The sequence below is a fragment of the Phoxinus phoxinus genome (assembly GCF_949152265.1).
Source record: "Phoxinus phoxinus genome assembly, chromosome: 12".
In the NCBI taxonomy this organism is placed as follows: domain Eukaryota; kingdom Metazoa; phylum Chordata; class Actinopteri; order Cypriniformes; family Leuciscidae; genus Phoxinus; species Phoxinus phoxinus.
In genome coordinates this window covers 17538310-17551352 of record NC_136887.1, presented here as the reverse complement: position 1 = coordinate 17551352, position 13043 = coordinate 17538310, and the positions used below count along the sequence as shown (strand labels likewise).

The 13043-nt window shown below is 42.5% G+C and overlaps 1 protein-coding gene across 2 annotated transcripts; it reads right to left on the bottom strand.

Annotated features, from left to right (window-relative positions):
* Nucleotides 1–2569: 2569 nt before the first annotated feature.
* On the bottom strand, nt 2570–11721 carry LOC307008354 (uncharacterized protein). Of its 2 annotated transcripts, none has more exons than XM_079631104.1 (5): nt 11665–11721; nt 5561–5593; nt 3519–5472; nt 3267–3398; nt 2570–3093 (listed from the first exon to the last, which is right to left on the bottom strand). In XM_079631104.1, the coding sequence occupies exons 3-5, from the start codon at nt 5353–5355 to the stop codon at nt 2873–2875; spliced, it is 2190 nt and encodes a 729-aa protein (XP_079487230.1). In that variant the 5' UTR covers nt 5356–5472; nt 5561–5593; nt 11665–11721; the 3' UTR covers nt 2570–2872. The 2 variants fall into 2 exon arrangements, with proteins under 2 accessions (XP_079487230.1, XP_079487229.1); XM_079631103.1 differs by lacking the exon at nt 11665–11721 and adding an exon at nt 8725–8821.
* Nucleotides 11722–13043: the final 1322 nt, after the last annotated feature.

Genomic DNA, 13043 nt, shown 5'->3' with positions numbered 1-13043 from the left:
CTCTTTTCATCCTCTTTACCTTCACTCCTCCCTCTTTCCATCCTTTTTACCTTCACTCCTCCCTCTTTCCATCCTCTTTACCTTCACTCCTCCCTCTTTCCATCCTCTTTACCTTCACCCCTTTCCATCCTCTTTACCTTCACTCCTCCCTCTTTCCATCCTCTTTACCTTCACTCCTCCCTCTTTTCATGCTCTTTACCTTCACTCCTCCCTCTTTCCATCCTCTTTACCTTAACTCCTCCCTCTTTCCATCCTCTTTACCTTCACTCCTCCCTCTTTCCATCCTCTTTACCTTCACTCCTCCCTCTTTCCATCCTCTTTACCTTCCCTCCTCCCTCTTTCCATCCTCTTTACCTTCACTCCTCCCTCTTTCCATCCTCTTTACCTTCACTCCTCCCTCTTTCCATCCTCTTTACCTTCACTCCTCCCTCTTTCCATCCTCTTTACCTTCACTCCTCCCTCTTTCCATCCTCTTTACCTTCACTCCTCCCTCTTTCCATCCTCTTTACCTTCACTCCTCCCTCTTTCCATCCTCTTTACCTTCACTCCTCCCTCTTTCCATCCTCTTTACCTTCACTCCTCCCTCTTTCCATCCTCTTTACCTTCACTCCTCCCTCTTTCCATCCTCTTTACCTTCACTCCTCCCTCTTTCCATCCTCTTTACCTTCACTCCTCCCTCTTTCCATCCTCTTTACCTTCACTCCTCCCTCTTTCCATCCTCTTTACCTTCCCTCCTCCCTCTTTTCATCCTCTTTACCTTCACTCCTCCCTCTTTCCATCCTCTTTACCTTCCCTCCTCCCTCTTTCCATCCTCTTTACCTTAACTCCTCCCTCTTTCCATCCTCTTTACCTTCACTCCTCCCTCTTTCCATCCTCTTTACCTTCCCTCCTCCCTCTTTCCATCCTCTTTACCTTCACTCCTCCCTCTTTCCATCCTCTTTACCTTCCCTCCTCCCTCTTTTCATCCTCTTTACCTTAACTCCTCCCTCTTTCCATCCTCTTTACCTTCACTCCTCCCTCTTTCCATCCTCTTTACCTTAACTCCTCCCTCTTTCCATCCTCTTTACCTTCACTCCTCCCTCTTTCCATCCTCTTTACCTTCACTCCTCCCTCTTTCCATCCTCTTTACCTTCACTCCTCCCTCTTTCAATCCTCTTTACCTTAACTCCTCCCTCTTTCCATCCTCTTTACCTTCACTCCTCCCTCTTTCAATCCTCTTTACCTTAACTCCTCCCTCTTTCAATCCTCTTTACCTTAACTCCTCCCTCTTTCAATCCTCTTTACCTTCACTCCTCCCTCTTTTCATCCTTTATATTAGGTGTGTTGGACATCGGCTGCTGGATGTAACGGATCGGTGAGTTGCCGCGTGCAGGCGAGAGGAGCTGAAAACTGAAACTTAAAGTCGCTGCTTTCCGTAGTGACGCTCGCGCTGTAATTGCATACTTTACCACAGCTGAAGTGGAATAAATGCATTATTTTCCAAATACACAGATATTTCAGAGACATTTTCATACATTTATTGCTTAATACAGCGTCTGTTTGTACAAGAATAAAGTTCAACATAAGCCTAAATACCAATGAAGTGGGGTCTACATTGTATCAGTTTTATTTTGATAAACATGACACAATATAACATTGCGACTACATGAAAAGCTTTCAGTTATAAAAAAACGATTTGTGAGCATTAGTGGAACTGAAGGTTTGAGATCGTTGATCGTTGCCATGCGGTGGATTCGGCCAATCGTGGATCAGTTGTGTCGTCATCAGACCTCGTGAGTTGCTCTGGAGAAATTGCACTGGCTGAGTCCTGCTCTCCAATCGCTCTCACGAGACTGAAGCCATACGTCACAGTCACGGGGCGTCACTGTCTGAAGTCGGACACAAGTTCTAACCGGCATGCAAGTCAACTCAAGTCAGCCGCTGATCATGCACGATCCACGATTGGCCGAATCCACCGCATGGCAACGATCACGTGTTTATTCTCACACCTTCAGTTCCACTAATGCTGTCACCACAGTTCCACTGTTATTTTTATTACAGTGAAAGCTTTTCATGTAGTCGCAATGTTATATTGTGTCATGCTTATCAAAATAAAACTGATACAATGTAGACCCCACTACATTGGTATTTAGGCTTATGTTGAACTTTATTCTTGTACAAACAGACGCTGTATTAAGCAATAAATGTATGAAAATGTCTATGAAATATCTGTATTTGGAAAATAATGCATTTATTCCACTTCAGCTGTGGTAAAGTATGCAATCACCGCAAGAGCGTCTCAATTTTAATTTCTACACCCTATCCTAATTTCTTTTAATTTAGCTCCATTTCTTACAAAAAGAGCATAATGTGCAAAGTGTTGAAGTGTTTGTGCCTCCCTACATACCACCCTTACTTTTAAGAGTCGTGATCCTGTTCCGCACATAATTTTTCACACCAGTCCATGTTCGCTGCTTCAAAGCTTCTGGCTCTGCGTCACTACGGAAAGCAGAAAGTGTCCGACTCACGTCTCAGTTTTCAGATCCTCTCGCCTGCACACGGCAACTCACCGATCCGTTACATCCAGCAGCCGATGTCCAACACACCTAATCACTCTTCCCAGTTGTTTTATCATCTTTACATTCTCCCATCCCTCTATGACAGAAATATCACAAAGTTTAACATGACGTTTCATCCAACTTCATTGTAACTGAACAAAAAAAACTGAATAATGAAAATTAACTATCTTACTATCCTCTCCTTCATTAGCCTTCTTATACTCCAACTTTTCACTTCTAATTCGGTTTCATTCTATCCTCAAAATATTTCTACACTTTAGCTCTATTTCTTACAAAAAAAGCATAATGTGCAAAGTGTTGGTGTTTGTGCCTCCCTACAAACCACCCTTTCTTTTAAGAGTCGTGATCCTGTTCCGCACATAATTTTTCACACCAGTCCATGTTCGCTGCTTCAAAGCTTCTGGCTCTGCGTGAATGCATCTTTCACAGTCTTGCTTACCAGGAACTTTGCATGTCTTGATGAACTTCATCATGTGTCTCTCTACTGCTTTTACCTCACTGTCCTCCCATTTCTTTTTTGGAGCGTTTGAAGAACCTATGAAATAATTAAAAAGTAAATTCTCATTACAACTAAATCGGTAAGTAAAGACCAAATCAAGACTGTGTCTTAATGTGTAGATTTTTTTCTTTTGGCTGGATATTGCTGCATGGAGATAATTCATGTTTATTTGATTATTGTTGTTTGTGCAATATAGAGATTTTTCTTACATTGATCCTCCTGTGAAACAGATTGATCAGATTGAACAGGTTGATCAGTCTCTGCTGGTGCTGTTGTCTGAGATAGGTCACTGTAATCCTCCTCATCACTTGACATGGAATCACCTTGGGCCTCAAGTTGCTCTAATTGACAAAAAAAATAACACTTTATTGCTTATACTTAGCATCTGTGACATAATTATATACATAATTTAGCAAATATGTACAGCACAAATACACACAGACAGTCCAAGTATACTCAACCATTTGGGTCGATTTCAATGTCATCAAGTTTCTTTCCTTTGTAGTCAGACAGTGTTCCTTTCTCCATGGCCATTAGGACTTTACTCATTTTTGCCAGCTGCAGTGTTCCCTCTGGTAACCGGTAATACTGTCTGTGGATTCTGATATCGTGACCAAGGAAATCAGCCAGTTGGTCTGCTTCATTCTCATCAAGATTAAGAATTTTAGACATGGTTGCTATGTGTTTCCTGAGCCTAGTTGATGACAGTGCTTCAGGGTTCTTTATGCCACATTCGCAAGCAGCTTTGTTGATGCACTCTCCTCCTCTGTAGGCCGACAATGCTCCACATCTGCCAAACATAAAGGGATTCTCTGCTGGAACACCACAAAGCTCACGCGTTTCAACGAGCAGCTCCATGGCAGAAACCATGGAAGGCTTGAGGAGCACAGGAACCTTTCTCCCTCGTTTACCACGGATCTCAACTCTTGTGAAGTGGAGACACAGCTTCCTCTCAAACTCAGACAGACAGATGGCAATGTCTTCGTGTAGCTCAGAAGTGTCCCTGCTTTTAAAAGCTGACAAAAGCATCCGGGATACTTCACCTTCTCTCCTTCGGTTGAACAGGATGACCTGGGACAGCGTGACCTTGGCTAGAGCAGTGTAGCTGTCAGCAGAAGGGCAAGATCTGAGCTTACTTAGGAGCCCATTGTGTTTCTTTTCAAGATGTGTGTGCAGGACTCTGACATCCTGAGTGAAAGGAATGATCTGTGGTGTGTTCCACTTGGCTTCTTTCAATGTAGTTATAGCACCAGCAGAAATGTACTCATTCCACCTTGCCTGGTGTATTTTCCTGAAGTCTCGGGCACACTCAGCACGCTCATGATCTCCATACATCATGGCATTGCTCTCAACAATACTAGAGATCTTGTTTAAAGAATGCCCAAGTTTGAGAGCTAAAGAAGGAATGCGGTAGGTGTTTTTCTCTTCATCGTAGCCAGACACAACTTTAACAGCTGCTATGACATGTTTGAAGTTTGCTGGTATGAAGAAGTCTACCATTGTTCTCAGTGGGGTAATCTTCCTTGCTTCAAGAAGAAGTCTGCCTACTTCTCTCATCTTCTGTCTGATGTAGTCATGTTTGGTCACATCAGACCCCATCCTGTTGAACATGTGCTCCCCCAGCTGCATGATGCATCTGTCAGTATGAACTACACGCGAAACTTCATCATAGTTCATAAAGGACAGTATTTTCTTGAAACCTTTGCTCACTTCTAAGCCGACTGGTGTGTTTAGAGCACACAGAGATCGAACTCTTTTCCTGCCCTTGGCATTATCATCTTTAGGTTTCAGGGGACAGTTTTTGATATGTTTCCAAAGGCTACGCTTGTTATAAAGCCCTTGGCAGTAAATGCAGTGAATGAATTCTTTGGCTCTTTGTCTATATTTTGGACGGTAGCAGGCAATCATCTCCCCATGTCCTTGTCTCACCACATCTGTGTTGTGGGCAAAGTTGCCCCTTTTTCTAAGGAGGTTTAACTGGACTCGTCTTTCTTTGGAATGTTTTGGAAATGCTACTGCCTTTACAACCCCCACTTCGTTGCGATGGACAAATTCAAGGTGTCTTGCCATTTTTGAATATGGCTTAGAGCAATAAAGGCAATACTGCTTCTTGTTGTATGTCTTGCGTTCCTGCTTTGGTGATGGCATTGACTGAATAAAAGTTTTATCACCAGATAAGGTGTTTGTCTCTTTAGATTGGCATTTCATCTTTTTTGGTGATGGTACTGTCATAGATTGATCAGATGAACTACCTGCCTCGTTGGGAGATGTTGGATGTATCAAAGCACTTTTGACCATGTCATGTCCAGAAGAACTACCATCCGATTCATCTGAGCTGATTTTTGGTATGTAGTCAACATCGCTGTAGTCTGTGACATCGCTGTAATCTGTTTCACAGTCGGCACTTCCTGAACACTGAATGAGAGAATTTAACACTTACTCATGACAGTGGTTCCTGTAACATTACATTTCATCATATTGCAGATAGCAAAGTCATAATTACCTGTCTTTTTCTTGATGGCCTTAAAGAGGATATCTGGAAAAAGGAGAAATACAAACAAATATAAATAATATACAATTTCATATAATCTATTGTTAGTTCTACCAGTGCAATACACCCCGACCATCCCAATAATTCAGCAAATGAATCTACCCACCTCCCTTAATGAGAGTGTCCCAGACACCTGTGATGAGTGAACCACAGGTGTTGATGCAGCACAAGGTGAAGATACGGGGGGAGCAGGCGAGGATGAGGATGATGAAGGCAGTGCAGGAGAAGGCGGTGAGGGCTGCGCAGGCGAGGCTGTTGGTGACGTGGGTGGCGCAGGAGAAGGCGATGAGGGCTGCGCAGGCGAGGCTGTTGGTGACGTGGGTGGCGCAGGAGAAGGCGATGAGGGCTGCGCAGGCGAGGCTGATGGTGACGTGGGTGGCGCAGGAGAAGGCGATGAGGGCTGCGCAGGCGAGGCTGTTGGTGACGTGGGTGGCGCAGGAGAAGGCGATGAGGGCTGCGCAGGCGAGGCTGATGGTGACGTGGGTGGAGCAGGAGGCGATGAGGGCTGCGCAGGCGAGGCTGTTGGTGACGTGGGTGGCGCAGGAGAAGGCGATGAGGGCTGCGCAGGCGAGGCTGATGGTGACGTGGGTGGCGCAGGAGAAGGCGATGAGGGCTGCGCAGGCGAGGCTGTTGGTGACGTGGGTGGCGCAGGAGAAGGCGATGAGGGCTGCGCAGGCGAGGCTGTTGGTGACGTGGGTGGCGCAGGAGAAGGCGATGAGGGCTGCGCAGGCGAGGCTGTTGGTGACGTGGGTGGCGCAGGAGAAGGCGATGAGGGCTGCGCAGGCGAGGCTGTTGGTGACGTGGGTGGCGCAGGAGAAGGCGATGAGGGCTGCGCAGGCGAGGCTGTTGGTGACGTGGGTGGCGCAGGAGAAGGCGATGAGGGCTGCGCAGGCGAGGCTGTTGGTGACGTGGGTGGCGCAGGAGAAGGCGATGAGGGCTGCGCAGGCGAGGCTGTTGGTGACGTGGGTGGCGCAGGAGAAGGCGATGAGGGCTGCGCAGGCGAGGCTGTTGGTGACGTGGGTGGCGCAGGAGAAGGCGATGAGGGCTGCGCAGGCGAGGCTGTTGGTGACGTGGTTGGCGCAGGAGAAGGCGATGAGGGCTGCGCAGGCGAGGCTGTTGGTGACGTGGGTGGCGCAGAAGGCGATGAGGGCTGCGCAGGCGAGGCTGTTGGTGACGTGGGTGGCGCAGGAGAAGGCGATGAGGGCTGCGCAGGCGAGGATGATGGTGACGTGGGTGGAGCAGGAGGTGGTGACTGTGATGAGGACAGGGCAGGATGGCATGAGGTAGATGAGGCCACTATACAAGTGGACAAAGCACAGGGTGCCGATGAAGAGGGTGCATCAGATGTGGATGCGACTGAGGATGACTGTCTTGATTGAAACCGCTTCTGCAGATATATAAAGAGCTATTTAGCTTAAACAAGAATAAAATGTACATTAACAATATTGAAAACTGTAGCAGCCATATAAGATAAGAAAAAACACTGTAGGGGTGAACAAAAAAAATAAAGAAACATGTTTTGCACATTTCAAAGCAAAGATCGTTAATAAGATAATAAAACTCTTAAAAAACAAACATTTCTACAAACTTTACATACAAATTGTGACAATAGTCACGTTAATAGTTACATTGGTTCATACATTAAAACTGTAAACCAATAACTAGTTAAAGGATTAGTTCACTTCAGAATTAAAATTTCCTGATAATTTACTCACCCTCACACCATCCAAGATGTCCATGTCTTTCTTTAATGGAAAAGAAATGAAGTTTTTTGAGGAAAACATTCCAGGATTTTTCTCCATATAGTGACTTCAATGGTCCACCGGGTCGAAGGTCCAGATGTGAGTTTCAGTGCAGCTTCAAAGTCTCAACACGATCCAGCCGAGGAATAAGAGACTTATCTAGACAAACCATTTGCCATTTTATAACAAAATAAACATTTATATACCACAAATGCCCGTCTTGCACTAGCTCTGATGCCCCACACATTACGTAATCACGATAAAAGGTCACGCGGAAGGCAGGCGAAAGTACCAACCTAGTGTTTACAAAGAGAACGTGCAAAGACTAAGACAAACGCCATTTCAGACGATTTTGAAGATGGAGGAGAGTTTTTCGGCCTATCCTACCTTTTTGAACTGGAACACGCATGACCTTTCAACCTGATGAAGTAATGTGTGGCGCATTGCAGAGCTAGTGCAAGACGAGCATTTGTGGTTTAAAAGTATATAAATGTTTATTTTGTTATGGCGGCTAGTTTGTCTAGATAAGACTCTTATTCCTCAGGAGTAAGGAATTACTTTTCTTATTCTTATCGCTGCATTGAAACTCACATTTGGACCTGAAACTGTTGGACCCCATTGAAGTCACTATATGGAGAAAAATCTCCTCTTCTCCTGGAATGTTTTCCTCAAAAACAGTTATTTATATTCCATTAAAGAAAGAAAGACATGAACATCTTGGATGATGTGAGGGTGAGTAAATTATCAGGAACTTTTTAATCCTGAAGTTAACTACTCCTTTAACTAGCAGAGGTTGGTAGTAAGGCGCTACATTTTACTCCATAGCATCCTTCGGATGAGACGTTAAACCGAGGTCCTGACTCTCTGTGGTCATTAAAAATCCCACTGCACTTCTGCTAAAGAGTAGAGGTGTAACTCCAGTGTCCTGGAGTCCAGAACGAACGGCTTCGGAAGGTGAGGTAAACTAACAGACAGACATTCTGCTGAAATGAACGAAATGACTCGAAAAATTATTTGTTCATTTTGATGAACGAGATTCAAATATCCGAGTCAGTAAAATGATCCGAACTTCCGACTACTATTACACACGTGTGCTGGATGAAGTGGATATGCACCTACAATCAACTAAAACCAAACCTGTAAATGCATCCTATGGTTTCCCAGTGATAAAGATCTTTTCTAGTTGAACACCTGAGCAGTCAGTGGCTGCCTGTGTTGCGTGTTCATTATTTTGGGGGCAGAGCAATGAAGGGAGGAGTGTGTTTGAGTGTCGATTTCAAATATCAACAGTGTTTCTCAGAAATCACTTACTGCACTTTTAACTAGCTGGCAGTAAACATCAGTAGATAGTTGCTTCATGTATGACATGGTTACCATTTTATTCCTTGATGTTCTTGCTTTGACTGACTGCTCATGTGGACCATTGCTGTTCACCATGTCCAATTCAGGAGAGGAATCAGAAGCTGCACAATGGGGCTGGATATCAGAAAAGAAAGCAGTGTATATCAAATTCAGGATATTTGTAAAGGACAGAAAAACTTTGTTCACATTCATTCCTCTAGCTGTCCTACAATTTATCCATCATTCCTTTCACACACAACTCTATGCTAAAAGAGTCAATAATATAATGATATATAAAAATAATATAATGATACAGATGTTTTGAAGTGGACTTACCGATTTCTGCTGGCCCAAACTGCTGGCTGGCTTTTTATCAGTGGATTCTGCTGATGCTTGATTTAAAGGCTTGAGAAATATGAGACCACAATCACATGGTAACTAATCAGAATGAGAGTAAAAGATTATCATGAATTTACTGATTACTGATCAATCTCTTTAGCATTTTCTTGATAGTACCTTGATTCGCCATGGCCAATCTGAGTCTCCATAATTGTAAGTGATTTCCTCCCCTGGTAGAATGTCTCGTACAGCAAAGAGACAAAGGTGAGGTTTTCTGCTCACTTCAACGGTTCTCATTTTGCAAGTAGGATTTCTGGTCTCATCGTTGACAAGTCTTCCCAAGGACGTGTCTTCTTTAGATGCATCCATGCTACAAAGACATAACATTTCCACTCAAGACTTGTAATCTTAGTATGCTAGACATTTTTATATATATATGTATTATACACATTTTTATAACTGGTTCTGAGCTCCAGTCCTGGAAACCCACCGCTCTGTATATGTTGTATGTGTTTTAATACAAGTACTCGTGTTTAAATTCACCTTATTCAGATGATCAGTCATCATCAGAACACGGCTCTATTAACTCAACTGAGTATGTCAGGTGAAGGAGACATACAGAATGTGCAGAGAGGAGGGTCTGAGAACTAGCCTGGTAATACCAGACTCTGCTACTTCACTTTGCTTCGTAGACAGAGTCTGGAATGGCATAATAGAGAAGTGTTTTCTCTCTCGCTAGGGGGCGCTTGTCTGAAGTTTAAAATCATTGGTTACCCGTAAGCCAATCAGATAAGTTTAGTTAGGACGTATGTTATGCGCCTGTACAGCCGCATTGAACCACAGACATCATGCATCGAACTCAAATCTATGATCGAACTTACACTGTAAACCTGCTGTAAACACATGATGATGCGAGCGAAATACCGGAGTGAACATGGCTGTAAACGACTTTTGCAGATTAGGCGTCGTTAATCTACGCATCCACGGTACAATCACGGCCTCTAAACTTATTTTTGACTGAGTGAAACAAGAAAATATTTGTAGCCAACTCTCAAATTTAGGATTATATCTTTTAAACTCAGCCAGTGCCGCTGCTAGCCATTTCGGTGCCCTAAGCATAATTCCTTTATGATGCGCTCTACCCCGAGAAGCTTCATGAGGCACGCGCGCGGTCTCTCTCTCTGGGGGTGCACCGTGCACCCAAACACTACAGGTGTTTTTCTCTTCTCCGTAAATAAATAATGGCTACAGTAAGTGTTTATCAGTGGTGGAAATCCATTAGCTAGCTACTAAAACTTCTTTGTCGTTGTGAAGAGCGCAGTGCATGGTTGCATAGCAACGACAGACGCAACGGGAAAATCGGACCAAATCTTACTATTAATAATAAAAGATAAGCTAATGTGCATTGTAAATGTCAGTCATTTATCTTTTTTTGACACATTCATTCTATAAAAGATTATTTAAAGGCTGAAATACGTGAGGTTTATCTTTTTATAAAACCTTTTTTGTCAAAACTTTATTTGAACTTAGTAGATAACATGTTGCAAGACACTCTTTTAAAATCCAGCCATAATTTTTACGTTATTATTTTAAAAGTGCATATTGATGCTAATTGTATTTGTTATTTGCTGGTTAATGCGTCATGTAGGTCTTAAATTTAAATCTTTATGGTCTTAAAATGTCTTAAAAAGGTCTTAAATTTGACTTACTGAAACCTGCAAGAACCCTGTATATGATAGTTCACTGCAGCATCCTCTCAGTTCTCAGATAAACGCATCTAAAATGTACCATTTTGTTCTCTTTTGCGAATACAGGAAAAACAAATATTGATGACTCAAGGAAACTGCACTCAGTACTCTTCGTGTCAGTTCATGGTGAATTTTAAGTATTAGGGTGTGTTCACACCTGGCATGTTTGTTTAGACCGTTAGTGCTGTTCATTTGAATAAGTGTGAACGCTGCCATCTGAACTAGGGCTGCACGATATGAGGAAAAGCTGCGATGTGCGATAACATTGTTTAATATTGCGATAACGATATGACTTGCGATAAATGTGATTGTTAACTATACTGTTCCCATGTCTTAGTGCTTTAATAGGTTCTTTGCGTGATAGATCAAACATTTATTACCTGCCTGGTTCAGAATACACAATTTTAGCGCGATTTTGGCACAATCCGTTTGACGTATGGGTGTCGTGGTGATTCGTAATAACGACAACGGATGTCGGGACGCAAGATTCGATCGTTTCATCTCGTATAGTGTGTCACAGTGGGCGACAACCTACGTCGCGTCTGCGATGCTTCACGACAGAAAGACTATCGCATGTTTAATTCTTTAACGGTCCTCCACGACGGGTTGAATATGTGAGCGAGGCGAATGAATGAATGCAGTTCGAATGAAATATTAACGTAACATGGACCAGAGACATGTAAACAACCAAAAACAGGAAGATGTGACCCTAAAAGGACAGACTGGTCAAGCATAACATGTTTGACGATAGAAATGCCAATCTGAACATTAAGCGTACACGGACCAAACGAACCAAGCGAACAGAACTACAGGCATGAACTAAGTATTTTACAGTTCCAGATATTTTAGCATCCCTACTACATCAATCCAACAGTTCTATACTCACCACCAATTTTTGCCATGCCACTGAAAATCAAACAGGAACGTGTTCTCAGCTTCAGTGTAGTGTTCAATTCGGTCAAGACTCTCCTGTGAACTCAGAAGTTCACCTCTGTATTCAAGAACAAAATCACCTCTGAAGAAAGCTCCAGCGGTGAAAACTCCACGACCTAAAGAGGAGAAATAGCTTCAGGTTCTTTAATGTCAACTATTATTTTGATTATTACTAAAAGTTCTCAACCATATTATGTACATTATATGATGTAAAAGGGAAATTACTGAAGGAAAATAGTCAATAGCCAGGCTAATCTCGAAGCATGCTTTGCTTTTTTTACTTTACATTATACTTTTAAGTCTTAAAAGTATACAGTTAAAATGTAATCAATTTTTTTTAGACAATCAATATTATCATGGCTATATATTGTTTAGAACAGAGTGCTGAAGTGATGACGTATTTTTGCAGACCAACCGGGTAGTTCACCTCCCCTGGTTCCCTCCACAAAAACCTTATAGGATTTGCAGAAAATAAGCTAAAGTTAGTCTATAAACTACACCACAGTTGCAAAACTTCAACTTCCTTATGATGAAGGTTCAACAACTCATCTAGAATGTGTCTGTGTTGCATTAATTTAAAAAACAATTATGTTTGTTTATTATTTGCATCTCTTTCGGATAGTTTTCTTTGTGGTATATGGATGTTTTATTTGGCTTCTATAGTTTAGATAAAAGTATAGAGGGTTTTTTTGTTGTTGTTGATAAATGTGCCTACAGGAACTCTAAAGCTTTAAGATCCATCTCCCTTTGTAATATATATAATGTTTTTGCATTCTTATAATGCATGTTGACTGATTGTGTGCCGTGTACATCCTTTAATCTACCTGTATAGAATAGTTTGCAAGAGTGCGATTATAAACACAACGAGGCTGTAAAAGTGACTAGATGAGTTTATCTGTACAGTTGATGGTGTTTAATGTCCCAGACAACTTGTCTCCCATTTAGACGCTTGTTAGCAACTGTCTTTTACAAGACAAGTAAAGGCTTTTTAAAAAAAAACACACAAGAGAGCATTACTGATGTATTTTATGTTGTAGAATAAACGTGATGTTTACTTGCACACCGATACGCTGATAAAAAACAACAAACAAAAAACACCTTATTGAAATAATCCATTCTGCCGTGCAAAGGCAAAGGACTGTGACTTAAATTGTGGTCGAAACTTCGTTATTTTTGGCACAATCGAGACCTCCTTTATCATGTGGATAAGTATCTTGAGTCAATAATATTGTTTTTTCAAAAAAAAGAATGGGTTGTCTTAACAGTAATTTCAAAAAGCCCACGAGAAACCAAGGCAGAACACCGTAACTCCAGTTACCGCTCTTTGGCTTT